The following is a 22,218-nucleotide window of genomic DNA, read 5'->3' on the forward strand; positions in this document are numbered from 1 at the left end:
TTACCTTACAAAACCCTCAACCTGGACACTTTACTCCCTATATTTACCGTACAAAACCCTCAACCTGGACACTTTACTCCCTATATTTACCGTACAAAACCCTCAACCTGGACACTTTACCCCCTATATTTACCGTACAAAACCCTCAACCTGGACACTTTACCCCCTATATTTACCGTACAAAACCCTCAACCTGGACACTTTAACCCCTATGTTTACCGTACAAAACCCTCAACCTGGACACTTTACCCCCTATATTTACCGTACAAAACTGCAGCTTGTTTACACAGCACAAAGATTTGGTTGGCTTAGTTAAACAGTTTACTTACAGAATATTCTGGAAACTTACTTTTGAATTCAATTTTATAGCCTCTGTTTACAGAATGTTTCATGTTTTAGTCATACTACAGAGTGCCAATATTTGCTCCCTACCTGGGTCGTTTCATGAGTGCTTATGTAATCCTTAGAGTGTTTCCTTTTCGTGCTGGTATTTGAGACATTTTATCAGAGAATGATGTGACGCAAATAGGTGTGAATAGAGTGAAAATGTCACGATAAAATTTACTGAAATTTAAACAGGAAGGAAAGATTTGTCATGTATGGCAAATATTTGAATTGGGTGTTTTAGATATGTTTATTTCATTGATTACGTGTCACACATTTACAACACACCCTGTTCCTTGTACTAAGTATTATTACAAGTACTGCACTTAGTTTTACAGACCCACATATTCTCATCTGTTTCTCCTCATTCCTTTCCTCATCCGTTCTCCCCCATTATGTTACAAATTTAAATGTCTGCAACATATTTAACTAGTGTCTGTGACCTACTAACACCACTGTCATGCCTGGCTGATTTCTGCTACACCTGGCTACATTAGAGGAGAAAAGGGTGTGTGGGGTCGACATGACTTGGTATGTCTGTCATTTTGAGGCAATTGAAGTGTTGGGATTAAGCCAATTGGCGCCCTATCACTTCCTGACTATGTAGTACCGGCAGGGCTCCAAGTCATCAACCCAGCCCGCATAATTGGTGAGGTTGTCGGATAAAACCTAAAACTATTAATTCTACTTACCTATTTGACAAATTGGCTAGACAGGTGTCGAGGTATGTAAGTTAATTACAAGGATTTAGGTTTTTTGGGGGAAAAAGAGAGTATCTTTTGAAGGTCACCATAGCTTTGATGTTGTTTATTGTGTAGGTCATTGGCAAACTCTGGTCCTATTGATCGGTTTAATATTGGAATATTATCAACCTTGGGCTCAACAGACACTTTATTGCAGAGGTCAGTATTTCCAAATGCACTGTCAGAGGACCAGTTTCGGAGTGACCTTCTAGTTTAATGCAGAAAGTGTGGAGTCCTGGCTAATGAAGCACTTATTGATCACCTTAGTTTTATCTCACCTGAGATAGACGGAGGGTTCTGGGGAATTTGTTTCCTGATTGCATGCAGGACTCTACAGAAACAAGCCTTTGATGTTATGCAAGGTATATCTCGCCTGAGGAAGCTGGCACAGGTAAACAACACACAACCTGCAAGATGATTGGAACTGAATTATTGATAGAACAAGTTGACACAGTTGGGAGTGGCTCTCGTTTTCTGTTGACTCTGCTAGAAGAGGTGTCTGTAGCTATAGTCCAAGCAGGCTGGATTCTTGATTGGATGTTGCTGATAGATCGATGTCGGTGGTCCTGAGATTAGGGTGTGGGGCATTGGTCTAGGTAATTGACTTTCTTGCTCAACTTCAAGTCTCTGTGATAGAAGTTATTTCAGAAATGGAAAAAATGTATATGCCATTTATGTTCAATAATAGGTCCATATGCATGACATCGTTATCGTATATTATTTGTAGTAGAATCATTCAGGTAACAAGTTTTGTATAAAAAAAAAAAAAAATAGAAATAGTTATATATATGTCTGTAGTTTGGTTCATTGTTACTGGTGATATTGATGGTTTGGACTATGTGTAGAACCTAGATCTCAGGATTATGTGCAGAAGACTCCTGGGACCTCGCTCCAAAAGCTGGATCGATCTCGGCAATAAAAACATGGCAATGGCATCGTTTCTACAGATAGTACGACAGCATGTGTATCAGTTTCCTTGGCGACGGCACACTGAACGTCAAAACAGCTCAAAACATTTCATATTTTGCCGTGCTGTAATTGTGTGTTACGTAACACCGGTGGTTATTTGTTGGTATTTGTTCTTCATTGTGTCACAATGTCTCTGGTGATGTCTGATAGTGTACAGGGTATTCCAATGTCTCGGGTGATGTCTGATAGTGTACAGGGTATTCAAATGTCTCTGGTGATGTCTGATAGTGTACAGGGGATTCCAATGTCTGCGCAGCTCATCTTCAGGTTTCAAACCTTGTTTCATATCTGAATGTAATTACCACTGCCTACAAAAAAACTCCCCATAACATCATATCAGGAAGCAGAGAAAAGTGTTGAATAATATAATAAATATTTGAAATTCAAGTTATCCTTTGTATAGAAACCCATAAAGCGGATCATGTCCCATTTGATTTGATTGAAGCAAAAAGAACAAAATTGACAATGTAGATTGGTTTCATTTATCTGCATCAGTTATTGTGATGTCTGATAGTGTACAGGGTATTCCACTGTCTCTGGTGATGTCTGATAGTGTACAGGGTATTCCAATGTTTCTGGTGATGTCTGATAGTGTACAGGGTATGCCAATGTCTCTGGTGATGTCTGATAGTGTTCAGGGTATTCCAATGTCTCTGGTAATGTCTGATAGTGTACAGGGTATTCCAATGTTTCTGGTGATGTCTGATAGTGTACAGGGTATGCCAATGTCTCTGGTGATGTCTGATAGTGTTCAGGGTATTCCAATGTCTCTGGTAATGTCTGATAGTGTACAGGGTATTCCAATGTCTCTGGAGATGTCTGATAGTGTACAGGGCATTCCAATGTCTGTGGTGATGTCTGATAGGGTACAGGGTATTCCAATGTCTATGGTGATGTCTGATAGTGTACAGGGTATTCAAATGTCTGTGCAGCTCATCTTCAGGTTTCAAACCTTGTTTCATATCTGAATGTAATTACCACTGCCTACAAAAAAACTCCCCATAACATCATATCAGGAAGCAGAGAAAAGTGTTGAATAATATAATAAATATTTGAAATTCAAGTTATCCTTTGTATAGAAACCCATAAAGCGGATCATGTCCCATTTGATTTGATTGAAGCAAAAAGAACAAAATTGACAATGTAGATTGGTTTCATTTATCTGCATCAGTTATTGTGATGTCTGATAGTGTACAGGGTATTCCAAGGTCTCTGGTGATGTCTGATAGTGTACAGGGGATTCCAATGGCTCTGGTGATGTCTGATAGTGTACAGGGTATGCCAATGTCTCTGGTGATGTCTGATAGTGTACAGGGAATTCCAATGTCTCTGGTGATGTCTGATAGTGTTCAGGGTATTCCAATGTCTCTGGTAATGTCTGATAGTGTACAGGGTATTCCAATGTTTCTGGTGATGTCTGATAGTGTACAGGGTATGCCAATGTCTCTGGTGATGTCTGATAGTGTACAGGGTATTCCAATGTCTGTGCAGCTCATCTTCAGGTTTCAAACCTTGTTTCATATCTGAATGTAATTACCACTGCCTACAAAAAAACTCCCCATAACATCATATCAGGAAGCAGAGAAAAGTGTTGAATAATATAATAAATATTTGAAATTCAAGTTATCCTTTGTATAGAAACCCATAAAGCGGATCATGTCCCATTTGATTTGATTGAAGCAAAAAGAACAAAATTGACAATGTAGATTGGTTTCATTTATCTGCATCAGTTATTGAAATAATTTTTTTAACAAAAATGTAATTTTTTTTTTGATTTTTTTTGTGGTTTCCATGTAATATAGTCTTGATTTTAGAAAGTATTTTGAAGCAAAAAAACACACAGAATTGCATCTGGTTTACCCAGTATAGTGCTATCCAAAGTGTTGTTCACAAAGCCTTGGGTTGGTGGCGCATCATCAACTTTGGAGGGAGGTGCCGTATTTTGTTTCCTTGGCAAACTCGTACGTGTAGGAGTAGGCTGTGGGGTGTACAACAATGGCAGAACTAGAGCTAGACGTTCCTCTCACTGTTCCAGATTAAAAAGTAAACTGCATCATGTAGCTGTTATATAATTACTCACACCTAAGACTTAACACAGGATGTGTGCTGGCTTGATACAAATATTCAAATGAAGCAATTGTATTGATAATGTGTAGATAAAATACTGGAAGTAGATGAAAGGAAGAATGGAATGAGTTATTGTTGCATGTCTACCAGCTAAAACTGTTGAGTCTAGCAATAGCATTATAATCATCAGATGTTCTCCGAAATAACGTTTCCAAATTATGAGGATGTGGCAATTGATGTTGTTTATAGATCACTTTTTACAGATATTTTCACATTTGATCTTGTGAAACGCATTAATCTGTTTGTAACATCAAAATGTAGCTGTCCACCAAACATGATCAAGTGTAATTTTATCTGCACAAAGTTTGTAAATATTCGAGGAGGGTTTCGGAAAACACACTCAATACATGGAGCAAGATACAACCATACACGTAACACAGGGGTGTACGATTTCATATTTTAGAGTACTGGTTTGCCTATAGACAGTTTTTGAATAATTCTACATACAGCCGATTGTGCCAGTGTATTTTCTTTTTTCTTGATAAATTTAGAAAATGTTCTCTAGTCCTGACCTAAAATCTCCTATACCTGGTTAACAGGCTAGTAAAATTGTACACCCCTTAAGAGTCCTGGTAATTATTGCACATTGTTATGTTATAGAGGGGGGGGGGGGCAAGCATTATTACATCATATTCATTCACATTAATCCATCCGATGTTTCTAGCGAAAATTGGCACAAAAGAGATGAAAAAAAAAATCTTCCGTCAGGAATTTTCCATCAGTTGGGAGAGCATATGTGAAATGCTGGTAGAATATGGATGACGGACATTATCAATTGACCAGTAAGATGGGAGTGGCACCTAAGTTCATTGTATCATGTGAGGGGGGCTCAAGGGTTTTGGTATAATATGCAGACACGGCTCACGTTTTCTCAGTATAATGTGTGGATGGGCTAAGGTAAAACAACCTGTGAGTGCAAAATTGATTATTGGAAAACTCGGTGGGCAGGTGATGGTATCTGGGCCTGAAATCCAGGTGGGTACATTACTGCAATGCAGATATAAAGGTGTTAAAACCCCTCCTCCCAGCACGACAGTATCGTGGAAAATATTGAAGTTTCACTATCTCTTTAAAGGTGTGCGCTTGCTTAATGTCAAGATATTCTGGAGAGAGAAATGAAACGAAAACTTGTGGAAAATGAGTGGGTGTATGATTTTGAGTATTTGCCATTTCCTTAAAGAGAATGAACGAAGCAAGCATGGAAAACAAGAAATGATGAATCGTACTATTTTGATACACAGGAGCTACTTGAGGTGTACTTATAGCCTCTGTCTGCTGCAGCATAGTAATTTTCCATACACAAAGATTATATGTATGATTTCCAATAATGCTTGCGTCATCGTTGCTGCTTTACATTGCTCAAGGGCTACTGATGACGAGAGATTAAGAAAATCGATATACATAATGAAGTCTTGGAGGTAATAATCATCTCTTTCATTACCAAGGGTTTATGTGGTGTGTTTGATTAAGAAAGGTTTGAGTTTATGTATGAATTGTAAAGAATACCTCGGGGAACCGGTCTCCATACAACTCGCAATGTATAATTCCCACAATATTTCACATTTATGACAATACACCTTTGGGGCTACAAAGTTCTATTTTAATTAAAACGATATTAATGATGAATGAAGGATATAATTCATGAAGTTGAACATGAAGATCGATACACCAGCAAATCCTTTAGTGGGTGTTCAGTAGAAGATACGCCAGCAAATCATTTAGTGGGTGTTCAGTAGGGGATACACCAGCAAGTCCTTTAGTGGGTGTTCAATAGAAGATACACCAGCAAGTCCTTTAGTGGGTGTTCAATAGAAGATACACCAGCAAGTCCTTTAGTGGGTGTTGAGTAGAAGATACACCAGCAAGTCCTTTAGTGGGTGTTCAGTAGAGGATACACCAGCAAGTCCTTTATTGGGTGTTCAGTAGAAGATACACCAGCAAGTCCTTTAGTGGGCGTTCAGTAGAAGATACACCAGCAAATCCTTTACTGGGTGTTCAGTAGAAGATCCACCAGCAAGTCCTTTAGTGGGTGTTCAGTAGAGGATACACCAGCAAATCCTTTAGTGGGTGTTCAGTAGAGGATACACCAGCAAATCCTTTAGTGGGTGTTCAGTAGAGGATACACCAGCAAATCCTTTAGTGGGTGTTCAGTAGAAGATACGCCAGCAAATCATTTAGTGGGTGTTCAGTAGGGGATACACCAGCAAGTCCTTTAGTGGGTGTTCAATAGAAGATACACCAGCAAGTCCTTTAGTGGGCGTTCAGTAGAAGATACACCAGCAAGTCCTTTAGTGGGTGTTCAATAGAAGATACACCAGCAAGTCCTTTAGTGGGCGTTCAGTAGAAGATACACCAGCAAGTCCTTTAGTGGGTGTTCAATAGAAGATACACCAGCAAGTCCTTTAGTGGGTGTTGAGTAGAAGATACACCAGCAAGTCCTTTAGTGGGTGTTGAGTAGAAGATACACCAGCAAGTCCTTTAGTGGGTGTTGAGTAGAAGATACACCAGCAAGTCCTTTAGTGGGCGTTCAGTAGAAGATACACCAGCAAGTCCTTTAGTGGGCGTTCAGTAGAAGATACACCAGCAAGTCCTTTAGTGGGTGTTGAGTAGAAGATACACCAGCAAGTCCTTTAGTGGGCGTTCAGTAGAAGATACACCAGCAAATCCTTTACTGGGTGTTCAGTAGAAGATCCACCAGCAAGTCCTTTAGTGGGTGTTCAGTATAAGATACACCAGCAAATCCTTTAGTGGGTGTTCAGTAGAAGATACGCCAGCAAAGCCTTTAGTGGGTGTTCAGTAGAAGATACACCAGAAAGTCCTTTAGTGGGTGTTCAGTAGAGGATACACCAGCAAATCCTTTAGTGGGTGTTCAGTAGAGGATACACCAGCAAATCCTTTAGTGGGTGTTCAGTAGAGGATACACCAGCAAATCCTTTAGTGGGTGTTCAGTAGAGGATACACCAGCAAGTCCTTTATTGGGTGTTCAGTAGAAGATACACCAGCAAGTCCTTTAGTGGGTGTTCAGTAGAAGTAACTAGGAACCTTGTTTTCTTGTTATACATTACCCCCCAAAAAACAATCAGCTCAATCCTTACCTTTTTATATATGAAAGGTAAACAAAGTTATTGCTATTTAAAAAAAAAAACACCATCAGTGCACATACATTTTAAGCCAAAAACTGAACAAGATATAATAGACCTAATTAGACCATTCTAAATGTACTTGTTTATGAATGCATCATGCATAATGATGAAAATAATAACAGTCTTGAATGTAGTCCCCGAATCATACAAGACAAAATACTTTTTCTCAGTGCCAAGTTGTTTTGGTGAGTTATTTGAAGGAGTACCTATTTTTGGCCGATTATAGCTCATAAATAGATAGCGGGCAGGCGTCTGTTCTGTTTTATCATGTGCGCCTGGTGTTATCTTGTTTTAGCTGTTACGGTTTGTACTCCTGTTGATAAAGTGTAAGGTAGCCTTTTAACTATTACCACAGTTAAGTGTGTTTTGAAAATGAGTTTGTGAAACCTTCTGAAGCGTGTAATGAAGCAGCAGGTTTCCACGTTAATGTTTCCCTAAACTCTCCATGTGTGAGTGCAACACATCAATCTGGGGCAGGATTAGATTTAGCATAGGAAAATATTGCTTTCCATTATTACTTGACAATTCACAAATTTCTCTTCTGCAAATTCTCTGTATATTCCTGAAATTACCTTCCATGATCACTGTATTACATATACACCTGGGAAAGTACTGTACACCAATAAATTTTACCCTGTAGTTTCCTCACTGTGAAACATTACCAGATCAGGAAATATCTGACTTTACCTTACATTTACAAAGAATTTACTTTGTTTTACCTGTCTGTATGACTACTACATTGGTCTCTGCCAGAATTTACTAACTAATAGATTTAACACTGCCTGGATTTATTCTGTATTTACGCAGAATTTACCCTCTATCAACCGGGCTGTGATACATACAAGGTATAAACTATCTTTTATACACACAACTATTTACCCTGTTTCTACCTCCTGTTGGACATTGTTTTACATGCCCAGCTATTTACCCTGTGTTTACTTTCTGTGTTGTAGGACCTGGTGAAGAGCCACCTGATGTATGCTGTGCGCGAGGAGGTGGAGGTCCTCAAGGAGCAGATCCAGGAACTTGTAGAAAAGAACAACCAACTGGAGCAAGAAAACTCCATACTGCGAGCCTCGGCCAGCACGGAGACTCTCAGCAAACTCCAGGTGCCACGCCAGTCACAACCTCCATCATCTTCATCGTGACTACACCACCCATCACCATGACCACCTTACACTGATCATCCCCCCCGTATCGGTGGTGGGGTGTCAGTCAGAAGCTTGTCCGCTAGTTCGCCAACAGTGGAAATGTTTTCACGCTGCATACTGCACGCACCCAAACGACTAGCATATGTATTCTTATTTACGCTCATTTATAAGAATATGGACATAGCATGGCTTCCATGGTTACAAACTGACAGAGGCCGGAGATCGCCATGGTAATGCAATACCGATCAAACTGGTATCTGGTAGTTCCCATAGTTGCGTCTTGTGATAAACGACGCAGCAGATCGTTGACAGGTCTGTTGGTGAGACACCTTCGTGACAGGAAGTGACACGTCTTTGGCAATATGGAGCATCGATGTACTCGATCGTTTCCCTTCCAACGTGATTGGGGTGAGGACTGGGAAGTTTCAGCTGTGTGGAATGTAAAGTTTTGTTCCTTAATTCCAATTTTCAAGACTTTATTTGATCTATTTTATCAATATTCATCATGAGTTGTCAACAAACAAAATGAGTATCTACTGCAATATCAAGGACAATCATTATTTCCCCCCATATTTCCTAGTGTGTCGTATACGATCATTCTAATCCTTATTTCTGTCAAATGTATCGATATGTAGGTGTATTTTATTATGTATTTAAATTTTGTTTATGTAACTCTGCATCTGACTAAAATACCGGAAAGCACGACATTCTCACTTCATTACACAAGCTGCATTAGAAATATCTACATTTAACCTCATTGTAAGGGTTAAGGTCATATCAGTCATTGACCTTGACCTTTGGGTCAGTCTTCTAGTGCTTGCCAACATATATTAGGTATCGGTCCTATTGATTCTGTCTACTGCTTTTGGTAGTCTTGAACTATAGCACCTGTGTAATAAAAAACATCAAGAAAAATGCTGCTCTTCTTGACAAGTTTCTTGCCTTTGTGTGCATAGTTGTATCGAAAAATGTGCTTAGTTGTGGCAACATTTACATAATGTTTTTTAAGACTGAAACCTACGTCAATGGAGCAAGCGGAACAAATCTGGAGGAAAAGTCCATCCTTGAGTATTTTTTAACTGAACACCATTCCAATCGGTCATGAAAGCACTGTTTCTTCTGTACAGTTCTGTGGTCAGTTAGAAAAGCGATGAATTCCCTACATACAATTGTGATACGTTCTCCATAGATATCTTTCAGTTTCTTTGCATTCATTATGATTTTTATTTGATGTGGCGTTCTGAAAATGTGATTACAAACATGAGTAGTGAAAGTGTGAGTGATTGAATCTGCTTAATCACAAAATGCCTTGTAATGTATTATTATCATCATTATTATAAAATGTAGAAAGGGAAGTGGCCTACAATGAGCTGTCCAAACATTTTGTGTTGCGAGATCGAAGCTGGTGTGATAATCCGCACAGGAAAGATCACAGGTCATTGGACTTTTGGCTTATGCCAGACATTCCACAACATTGTAAAATGAACAATTCACCATCGTATCATCTCCCCAATTTACATCCTCCCCTCTCGAGCTTAACATAACAGTCAGTCTCCAACAATGTCCAGGATTAAACCTCTAAAATATCAATATCAAAGGCAAATTTAAGATTTGGGAAAATATCTATGCATGTTCACTCCCCTCGATTGTAACACATTTCGTTTAGTACCTGAAAGTACATTTAAATTATTTTTATCCAAAGTACATGTATTTGTAAAATTATAAATAAATTTTCATATAATTCAACCACCATTTCAATTCTATAACATATTTTGACCAGTGGTATATAGAGGCGACCCAGTGGTATATAGAGGCGAACAAAAGGCAGATAGTTCAGTTATACATCCTGGCTTTTCATCAAGGTCAATCATTTGTGTTGTAGTATAGTCAACATCAACGGAAATCACTTTTACTGCCTGATGCAGATAGCATGGGAAATATTAATGCATATTAATCTTGACATTCTGAGTACGTAAGTCGACAAGATCTGAAGTTGAATATATAATTCATTATTTTGATATCAATGTTGCATGTTCTGATGACATTTTGAGTCAATAGTCATCAAATTTAAGAGGATATTTTCAGTTTTGTCGACTGCTCAAATGCATGTTTCCATACATTGATGGTACTCTTCCCAATTCAATAATTGACACAAAGTTTTGAAGTTAGTCAAATGTTTTCAATGGACAATTATAATGCTTTACCATGATACATTGATGTGAAATTCATTACTCAGCTTGCCTTCAAACTCACGCCTCATCTGATGACACAAGTGAGAGGAAAAGAATTCTTTTCCTTTTCCTTAATTTTTCTTTTTTAGGCACAAGTGATGATTAAATCCATAGACATGGTTTAACTCATTCACCCCTGAAATCTCATAATGAGCTATTCCAACATTTGAATTGGAAGAGTTCAAATGTGTCTTCAGGGGTGGATGAGTTAACTAAGTAGATGTTTCATATGCATGTACTTGCAATGTTGGGAGAGATCTTTATAAACATAGTGCTATATAAATACATATCACATCACTGATATGGGAAACATGGGTGTTGACTTGCTTTCACAGACAGAATTCAGTCACTTTCGTGACCTGGTAATGATAGATTATGGTGTTAACACTTACAGTCAAGGGGAATAACTCTAAATTTGTGCCATGCCTATTGGGTGTTAATAGAAAGGGCTGTTGTATTTCTCCAACGAGGATTCTAAATATGACGAATATTATAAATATTATATTCAACGAACACACACTCAACTCAATAGTGTTGTTGGTTTGTGTTCCGTACAGTGCACCGAGATTATTATCCTTCTGTGATGATGGAAGTGAAGCTTCCAAATGATTAAGATTTCCCGATTTTATGGGGACCCTAAGAGAGGTTACTGTTTTATTGAGCACAGACACCTTCAAGCTTTGTGAGATTATGTGTAATAGTAAGCCTTGAGGTGCTTGTCGCATAGTAGTGTATAGCAAATAAATAAAAATGAAAATTGAAATAGTACTAATTATGTAAACATATTATTAAAAGAACATTAAATCCCACTGTTTTTCCTATAACGGCCAGTTTGTTTATGTTTAAAGCACTTGTCATATTTTTTAGATTGTATAGGAACTGAAGATTTAGTCGAAGTTATATCGGCGTTATTATGACATTTGTTGTCATTAATTTTAATTCTTGTGCAGAAATTTGATGGTCGTACAAGCAAACACATTGCCAATTCTGCAAATACAGTACAGTATAAGCACTTGCAAATATGAGAAATATTCCCGTGAATTTATTTTAGACAAACAAAAGATTTGATGAGTGTGGCAGGATGCAATTTCATGCTTGTGAGACCAGTTGTTCATGGACAACATTTTTGAAATTTTAAATGCTTAGTTAAGCTTATAGTAACAAGTGTTTATTAACCTTTAAAATCAGATTGGTGATGGAAAGTGGACTTACCATCCAGTCATAATTCTTTTTATGGGAGTCTTTAAACGTTTATTCAGTAGAAGCGTTTCAGCTGAATTTTAAAATTGAGAGTTGATTTTGTTGACAGGTAATTCTCTGGAATATTTTCTGTATATGGGGTAACAGATTTGGTACTTTTATCTGAGACCACATTGGTCTGTAGACTTGGAGCACTCGCCTGTATGATGTATATATATGTATAGTACGCAACAAATCTGATTGTATTTTAATGCCAATGTATTATGAGAGAAGAGTACAATTGTACCTTGGGCGTAATAAATATTTACAACCGCTTTTTAGGTGTTTATTATTTCTTTCAAATGCAGAGAAATCTTACTTAACCTGTATTCATGAAGCCATTCTCATACTCAGACTTAAAGTTTAGTTCTGCTTGTTTAACCCTAGCCCAGCTTCTTGCTACAGTTCTACATTAAAACAAATGGAAGTTTTGTCAAATACTTGTAAGATTTTTGAGAGACTTTAAGCCAAGTTTCATTTTCAATGTTTACCCTTGAATTTTTGATTTTGTAACGTAACTGCAAGTCACAAGAAAGTTTGTTGATCACAGAATCCATGCTTGAGCATGAGAACTACTACTCCAAGTATACCGGCCCGACCTCACAGACATCCTCTGATATCTAACATTGAACCACTACTCAAAGAATACTGGCCCAACTTTTACAGATATCCTCTGATATCTAACATTGAACCACTACTCTAAGAATCCCGGCCCCACTCTTACAGACATCCTCTGATATCTAACATTACCGGCCCCACTCTTACAGTCATCATCTGATATCTAACATTACCGGCCCCACTCTTACAGACGTCCTCTGACATCTAACATTACCGCCCCAACTCCTACTGACATCGTCTGATATCTAACATTACCGGCCCAACTCCTACTGACATCCTCTGATATCTAACATTACCGGCCCCCCTCTTACAGTCATCATCTGATATCTAACATTACCGGCCCCACTCTTACAGTCATCATCTGATATCTAACATTACCGGCCCCACTCTTACAGTCATCATCTGATATCTAACATTACCGGCCCCACTCTTACAGTCATCATCTGATATCTAACATTACCGGCCCCACTCTTACAGTCATCATCTGATATCTAACATTACCGGCCCCACTCTTACAGTCATCATCTGATATCTAACATTACCGGCCCCACTCTTACAGTCATCATCTGATATCTAACATTACCGGCCCCACTCTTACAGACATCCTCTGATATCTAACATTACCGGACCCACTCTTACAGACGTCCTCTGATATCTAACATTGAACTACTACTCTAAGCATACCGGCCCCACTCTTACAGACATCCTCTGATATCTAACATTGAAGCAATACTCTAAGAATACCGGCCCCACTCTTACAGACATCCTCTGATATCTAACATTACCGGACCCACTCTTACAGACGTCCTCTGATATCTAACATTGAACTACTACTCTAAGTATACGTTGATCACAGAATCCATGCTTGAGCATGAGAACTACTACTCCAAGTATACCGGCCCGACCTCACAGACATCCTCTGATATCTAACATTGAACCACTACTCAAAGGATACCGGCCCCACTCTTGCAGACATCCTCTGATATCTAACATTGAACTACTACTCTAAGAATACCGGCCCCACTCTTACAGACATCCTCTGATATCTAACATTACCGGACCCACTCTTACAGACGTCCTCTGATATCTAACATTGAACTCCTACTCTAAGTATACCGGCCCCACTCTTACAGACGTCCTCTGATATCTAACATTACCGCCCCCACTCCTACTGACATCGTCTGATATCTAACATTACCGGCCCAACTCCTACTGACATCCTTTGATATCTAACATTACCGGCCCCAACTCTTACAGAAATCCTCTGATATCTAACATTACCGGCCCCACTCTTACAGACATCCTCTGATATCTAACATTACCGGACCCACTCTTACAGACGTCCTCTGATATCTAACATTGAACTACTACTCTACGTATACCGGCCCCCCTCTTACAGACATCCTCTGATATCTAACATTGAACAACTACTCTAAGAATACCGGCCCCGACCTCACAGACATCCTCTGATATTTAACATTGAACCACTACTCTAAGAATACCGGCCCCACTCTTACAGACATCCTCTGATATCTAACATTACCGGCCCCACTCTTACAGTCATCATCTGATATCTAACATTACCGGCCCCACTCTTACAGACGTCCTCTGATATCTAACATTACCGCCCCAACTCCTACTGACATCGTCTGATATCTAACATTACCGGCCCAACTCCTACTGACATCCTTTGATATCTAACATTACCGGCCCCACTCTTACAGACATCCTCTGAAATCTAACTTTGAACTACTACTCTAAGAATACCGGCCCCACTCTTACAGACATCCTCTGATCTCTAACATTGAACCAATACTCTAAGAATAACGGCCCCACTCTTACAGACATCCTCTGATATCTAACATTACCGGCCCAAATCTTACAGACATCCTCTGATATCTAACATTACCGGCCCCAATCTTACAGACGTCCTCTGATATCTAACATTACCGGCCCAACTCCTACTGACATCCTCTGATATCTAACATTACCGGCCCCACTCTTACAGTCATCATCTGATATCTAACATTACCGGCCCCACTCTTACAGTCATCATCTGATATCTAACATTACCGGCCCCACTCTTACAGACATCCTCTGATATCTAACATTACCGGCCCAAATCTTACAGACATCCTCTGATATCTAACATTACCGGCCCCAATCTTACAGACGTCCTCTGATATCTAACATTACCGGCCCCACTCTTACAGACGTCCTCTGATATCTAACATTACCGGCCCCACTCTTACAGACATCCTCTGATATCTAACATTGACCTACTACTCTAAGTATACCGGCCCCACTCTTACAGACATCCTCTGATATCTAACATTGACCTACTACTCTAAGTATACCGACCCCACTCTTACAGACATCCTCTGATATCTAACATTGAACTCTTACTCTAGTATAACGGCCCGGACTCTTACAGACGTCATCCTCTGATATCTAACATTACCGGCCCCACTCTTACAGACGTCCTCTGACATCTAACATTACCGCCCCAACTCCTACTGACATCGTCTGATATCTAACATTACCGGCCCAACTCCTACTGACATCCTTTGATATCTAACATTACCGGCCCCAACTCTTACAGACATCCTCTGATATCTAACATTACCGGCCCAAATCTTACAGACATCCTCTGATATCTAACATTACCGGCCCCCCTCTTACAGACGTCCTCTGATATCTAACATTACCGGCCCAACTCCTACTGACATCCTTTGATATCTAACATTACCGGCCCCACTCTTACAGACATCCTCTGATATCTAACATTGAACTCTTACTCTAGTATAACGGCCCGGACTCTTACAGACGTCATCCTCTGATATCTAACATTACCGGCCCCACTCTCACAGACATCCTCTGATATTTAACATTGCCACAAAACACATATTTCTTAGTATGTCAGACTGGTTTTTCATAAAGTCGAGTTTTACTGTATAGAAATAGTGTAAACCACAATGACCATAATCAAGTTGACACCAAAGGGAGGATAACTAGTATAATACAGTGATATCTTGTATAGAATACTTATTTCTAAAGAAAAATATTGTTGAATACCTCTGGTATAAATGAAGGTTCGTTTTGAAACCAGGTTCGTTTTGAAAGTTTAAGAACAATCTGTGTTTCTTAATATAGCTTCTAATTAATCCAAACACTGGTTTCTGAAAAAGGGAAGGAGAAAAAAAAATAGAATGCATCTAGTACAAATGTTTTTCATTTTACAATTTGATTTAATTTCTAAATAAACATGTCTGTTTAGTGTTTTGGGGGTGTCAGAGACTGGGTGATTAAGGTTGGACTATATATTTAACACTATGGATTGTCTAGCCTTTTGATGGAAATAACACCAGCACAGTCATGGGTACCTCCCATTGGTCAAATCCTACACGTGCATTATGGTATCACTGAGCTATACTAATTCCCCCAGACTGTTGTTTGTGAAGGGATAACATGGATTGACACTGTTGAAGAATTTCTGTTTATAGTAAGAGGGACAAACTCAAAAACATTCCCGAGCAAGCACTTTTTATTCAACGAAAACCAGAGGAATTGTGTGGAAACTAAGTTTCTAAATATAGTAACAATGACCTTGAAGCAATATATGAGTTCTAGCACGGACTTAGATAGCATTCCGTGGTTCTAGTGTGGTCCAGGAAACTGAAACTGAAGCTGATTCCTGTTTAGGATGACGGTGACCTTTGACCTATAAAGGACTACCATCACTGTTTTCGGAATAAAAATTCTGTATGAAGCTTTAGTCCTATTGGTCAAAGAAACTTGATCGTGATGTAATACTGGCCTTGACCTTTGCACTGAAAAACATGACGGAAAAGAGACCTGTATGACGTTTAAAGATAATACTATTGTGTAGAAACTTTATTTCTATATATAGTAGCACTGACCTTCAACCTCTTGTCGTGAATTGAGTTTGTAGCAAGGACGCCGCCTGTATGAATAAGTGTTTACTGGAGGGAACGTTATTTTAACATTTAGACACGTTCACTCAAATCTTCAAAACAGCAGTTGGCATGCATGCTCCAAAATGCATTATGTTGATAGTAAAGTCGGATGATGTAAATATGTTCTAGTGAAAATAAAATACATCAAAGAGGAACATAGTTTTGATAGCTTAAAAATTGATTTTAATACTAATTTGCTTTAGTAGAGCTTCTAGCCCGTTCACGAAATAACGGTAATTGAAACAAGCAATAACTAAATAAATAATTCCAAGTTTCCCAAACGTTTTTAAATACATGTCGGGAAAGGGACTAAAGGAGCAACAGACATGTTTCCGTGCCAAGTCCAAATCAAATATATATTGTAAGACGCAGTAACCGTAAATGACGGTTATCTCATAGCCGATATATATACCTATCTGGCACGTAATCTCAAAATTGTATCAATCACGGCTGTTTAGAGACTATATTAGCTTAACATATCAAATTAAATTAAACAGTTTTTGAATATAACGATTACATACTGTCTGTTGATCTTTTTGTAAAATCCCGGTTACGTTTGAAAGTATGGGCGTGATTGAGATTTTTTTTAAGTATTTGTCATTGAAAAGTGTGTAATTTAGATGTATGAGTCATCTTGTTACCGATTTAAACTGTAAATAAGACATNGTGCAATACAACTACACGATGTTTGTCTTAAAGTTAAGTCAGAAGTGATATACCTGCCTCTTCTACGTATTAACTTCACATGAAACGGTTAATTCTCTAATCTGGAGACTGATTTAACATATCTGTTTTTCTCAATTTACGAGCGAAACCTGTTGACTACAAACTGGGTGGATTCAATCGACGCTCTAGAAATTTTACGGCCGTTGATCAATTGTATATCCACGTGCTATGCAGACCTACTGTCCATAATGGTCATCGTTAAGAGTATCCTCAAAATACAAAAGTTCCGACTTCCGAGATCCGTCCAGCAGATTGCTATTTCGTGGAACAGGTGAGGGAAAAGGCAAGTACAACGAAGATGACCAACTATCAGCACCTAATAGACAATTGCCAGAAGATCAGATGGACAACATTGCGCCTGTCAGAAGACTGTGCGTGATGATGCGATGATATTCTTTTGAATGGCGACGGAGAAAAAACGAAGCAATACGATAACACAATCGGAACCCTCAGCACTTTCGGGAAATGTCGACGGTTCCCGATTGTATATTGACGCAGGGTATGGTAATCTTGTGATGCATATAACAAAATCTCAACGCATCTAATCATGAAAATAAGAAAGTAGTTCGATCATATGGCTTTCCAAAGTTCCCATGTCAACTCATTAGAAAAAGGCATTTCTAACTGCCATCATCACGTGATTGATGCGTTTTAGTTACCTCAACTCAAATAAATCCTCGAAATCCCATTGGTTTACGCTCTATTGCGTTAACTGCATCCTTGGACTACGTCATGACAAAAAGGAAGGCTCTGTATGGGCTACCTTGTGGATAATATAAGCAGATTAGCTTGATGTACATCAAATGGATCGCGCAGCAGCTTAGCGGTAAAATTGAAAGCTTATAGAGTCATATGTCGCTCCTCTAAAATGTTCACGTTAAATCAATCCAATACTTCCGATTTTGTCATGCCATATTCCAGGGGTGCAGAGAACATAGTCTCTGGGATTACGAGTATGCTGAAATATAGAAGGGACATTTGTAACATTTACATATTACAAGTTTTACGATATAACTAACAAGTTGAATTACTTCCTATCCTATATAGACACCGGTGTTACGTGGAAATGACACCCCTGTGGAAAACGTATACCCGGTCCATGATTGTAGAGGAACATTTCTAATGAAACACACCGACAGACACACATTCGCGGGGTAACACAGCCGTAATTAGGAACATACCAAACCCAACTAAAAATGTCATTCTGTATAACTGTCAGTTCGACTAGAAAATATACAAAAAGTCTGGATTTCTTATAGACTCAATGTAACGAGAAAATGAAAATTAGCGCCACAGCGAAATATTGTAACTGTCCAAAACGTCAGCTACAGTACATGATTTACGTATTGAAAACACGCCAGTGATTGTCTAGGCACCTGTCTGTCAGCCGTTCTCAGAGGTAAGCCGCGGATTCCTTCTTGAAAAAGAAATTAAGCCCCATCATATTTTCGAGATTTCATGGTATCTGTGAATAAATCACTTGAAATACATTCTGGAAATCATATCTCTATGATAATCATTTTCAGTGTACTTCTAAACACACAAGTTTTCGAATTGTAAATGAACGCGAGGTAACTGATAAAGGGCACTTCTGTCGAAGCTCGCGATTGACCAATCTTTTAGTCAGAATCTTCCTAGGTACCTATATAACTGTATAATCACATCTGAAAAGAAAACCATACCTTGCAGTAGATTTATGGATAAATAAGAATGATCCTATAAGCAAAATATCATCAGCAACTAGAAGTGTGAACGTAAAACCTCAGTTTGACTTGATTAGGGTTCGAACCCTGGACCTCAAATTGTTATACTGTAACCTTTAACTGTACGATTTATCATCAAAGTCATATGCATATAAAACATACTTGTATAAAACCCGAATGTATCATTGCATGTGGACCCTTTCAAATTTGTTAACGAATTTAAAAAAAAACCGTGAAATTCCTTTGGGGCTGGTCAACGGAAGTTTTATCCAAAGCGGAATGAAGGGGAGATTACTGTATACGGAGAACTACGGTGTAACTCTCTAATGCAGTGTGACAGGGATCCTTAACCGTACAAAATGTAAATTGGTACAATCACGTGCTGTCTGGGAGTAAGTATATCACGTAATATACGTACCGATACTATATTACATCACGTTTTGAAATTGTCTGGGACAGGAGAAGTGCACCGGCGACCTTACAGAAAAACAAAATACGCCCTTTTCTATCTCTTTAAGCACGCTGGTCCTTTTGAGATGAATGAAAAATGCCATTTGATGATCTGTAGTAAAAATTATCATATATCGTAAACAGCTTTTTACACAGAGGGAATCTTCTCCATGTGAGGTCGGTACATGCTGAAAATCACAGGGACTTGAGACTCAATTAACGTGTGTATGCTTTAACCTTTTCTGATATACGGCGTGTAGTATTAGAGGTTTTAGGGATTGCGATCAATACTGGGTTAATTAACACCTTAAATAATAGCTATTGTAGAATATTAAGAAATCGGGTTTTCATCAAGTGTTGATCGTAAGTCTTACAATGGCTGGTATGTTACTGCTGTTTCTTTAGTTGGTTTTATTTGTATTCAAAACAATATGTTTACAAATATAAAAGTATAAAAAAAACCAGAAAGGTCAACATGTTGCAATGTAATTTGCGGAATGGCTAGTGTGTTTGGAAGGGACATCATTATTAGAAAGCAGTTTGTTTTTCATTTGAAATCAGTCATGTGAGACTTTTTGAGGTGAACATGAAAAACAGTTAAAAGTTTATTACAGCGTTTCAGCGCGACAGCTTCGCCGTCTGACCGGCCAAGAGGCGAAAGACCATGAGTTACCTCCCTTCGTGGGACCGTCAGATATGACTGCTACGCCTGCGCAACCGGTTTATTCCTAATGATGTGACAAATAACCACACGAACCGGAAAGAAAATGCACCATCGGCAAAGAAAATTATGTGACGTCTTTATGTATATTATTACAGAAGCCATTTGTGACGTAACACTAGTCTTTCCGCTCAAAATTTACTTTTTATATTGAGTCTTGGATTACCACAATGAATATCAGGTCATTCTTGATATTTGTGATATTGATAAGCGCAATGCAACAATTCAAGGTCCTGCTGTATATCCGGACCTCACGTGGTAAGTTCGCATTTTGTTCCTATGTCCTTTCTTGACATTTTAAGCCAGCGGAGCAGATTTCCTTTTTAATGTCAATACTTTTCAGAGTCTGCGTAAATTGACGTCATGTAATGTACAGAAATTCTAACTTAGCTATAATTTGCATTCTAACATTCTTCAGCGTGGAGCCCGAGCCATGATATGCCCAAAGATTGTTCCTTTACTTCGCCGCAACGGATATTGAGAAATTATGTCCAAACGCCTGCCGATCTGACATGGGTAAAGATTAATTTTCTATGTATCAATTACAGTCATTTGCAAACATATTCACATAAGTAAATATTTTCGGATCGCTAAAATAAAATATGATTTCGGATTATGATGGTGTTTTGACGGCTCCATGACTTTTGACCCCGTCACTGGACAACTTTTGTCTAGCTTTCGTCTAATAATACTTAATTCTTGCATACTAGACCGAGATATCCGCATTTCCGGCGGTGCTGGGAAATTCTATCCGACCCACGGGTCTAGATCGCTTACACGCGCAGACTGGCGGGGGAATTATAGTGATCTTTCAGGGTCACCCTATTGTTCGTGACGTCATTTTATGACGTTTTGGGGTCAGTCAGGGTCATTGACGTCATTAACTATTGGCAAAGCCTCGGGTCTCCTGCTCAATATTTTATCCCTTGGGTTTGAATTACCTTTTCTCTTACCCTGGACAGGTGTGTCCGCACTTTTACCGGTGTGAGATTAAAAGAATCTCTCAGGGGTGAGATAGGAGTATCTCAACCCGAGGGGGAAGATTCTTAAGTTGCCAAACACGAGGCTTTGCCGAGTGTTTGGCAAATTAAGTATCTTTCCCCGAGGGTTGAGATTCCCCTATCTCACCCACAAGAGGGTGAATTATTCTTTTTCTCATACCCTGTTCTCCCATTGTGTATTATATACACAATGAAATGATAACGTTACATGCTAAATTCAGGGTTGACGTGACGTCATTGTATTGTTGACGTGACGTCATTGTATTGTTGAAGTGACGTCATGCCATTGTTATGAATAGGGGAATCCCCCGTCTCAACCCTATGGTGAGACTAATAGAATCCATCCGTGATGTGAGGTATGGATAAGGTTATTCAAACCGAGGGTTTGCCGAGGGTCTTTTGCTCAATATTTGCTCCCAAAACACACACACATACACTACATGCATGCATCTTGCACACTGGGGAGGCCGTCCTTAAATGACCATAGCTGTTGATAGGACGTTAAACAATACTAAACCAAACCAGCGCAGACATGTCGTCCTTCGTGGGGTTGGTACCGTCTCTTTCGCGGATAAGTTACAAGTTATGTTTGGGTGGTATCTGAAAAATGATAGGTACTCAGAAACCAATACTACTAGAGTTGAAGTTTATTTTGGTTCTACCTGATAAAAATATATGAAAACATATTACGCCACCAGCTTCTCTTTCATTTCTTAACGCCTTTTAAACGCGTTGACACTTAAATTTCAATTTTACGTGTAGAATATTGTTTTCTATAAAATAAGTATATATTTATAATCTTTGTTTTGACATTTCAAATTCCTTGTCCCGTCCTCCGAGATTACTGACGAGAGTAGTCGATTATGGAATGGTCGTTTTGATGACGTCATTGAGACCTATCATCTCCTACATATTTGTTCCTGCAATAACAATAATCTTGAACAGTGATATAATATATGTTGTTTGTCCAGCTATACTTTTGTCGATAATCAAGATAGATTCAAGATAGTTCAAAATGCATAGGTCGACAAGTAT

The 22,218-nt window shown here is 38.8% G+C and overlaps 1 protein-coding gene across 2 annotated transcripts in view; it reads left to right on the forward strand.

Annotated features, from left to right (window-relative positions):
* LOC110453784 (TSC22 domain family protein 1-like) overlaps positions 1-12,263 on the forward strand; it is an 85,495-nt gene extending 73,232 nt beyond the window's left edge. For both annotated transcript variants that reach the window (XM_021502932.1, XM_021502934.1), the window contains one exon: positions 8,320-12,263. In XM_021502932.1, coding sequence (XP_021358607.1) covers positions 8,320-8,514 — 195 coding nt within the window. In that variant the 3' untranslated portion in view covers positions 8,515-12,263. The remainder of the gene's footprint in view (positions 1-8,319) is intronic.
* The last annotated feature ends 9,955 nt before the right edge of the window (positions 12,264-22,218 follow it).

This window comes from Mizuhopecten yessoensis, unplaced genomic scaffold (assembly GCF_002113885.1).
Source record: "Mizuhopecten yessoensis strain PY_sf001 unplaced genomic scaffold, ASM211388v2 scaffold7507, whole genome shotgun sequence".
NCBI lineage: Eukaryota > Metazoa > Mollusca > Bivalvia > Pectinida > Pectinidae > Mizuhopecten > Mizuhopecten yessoensis.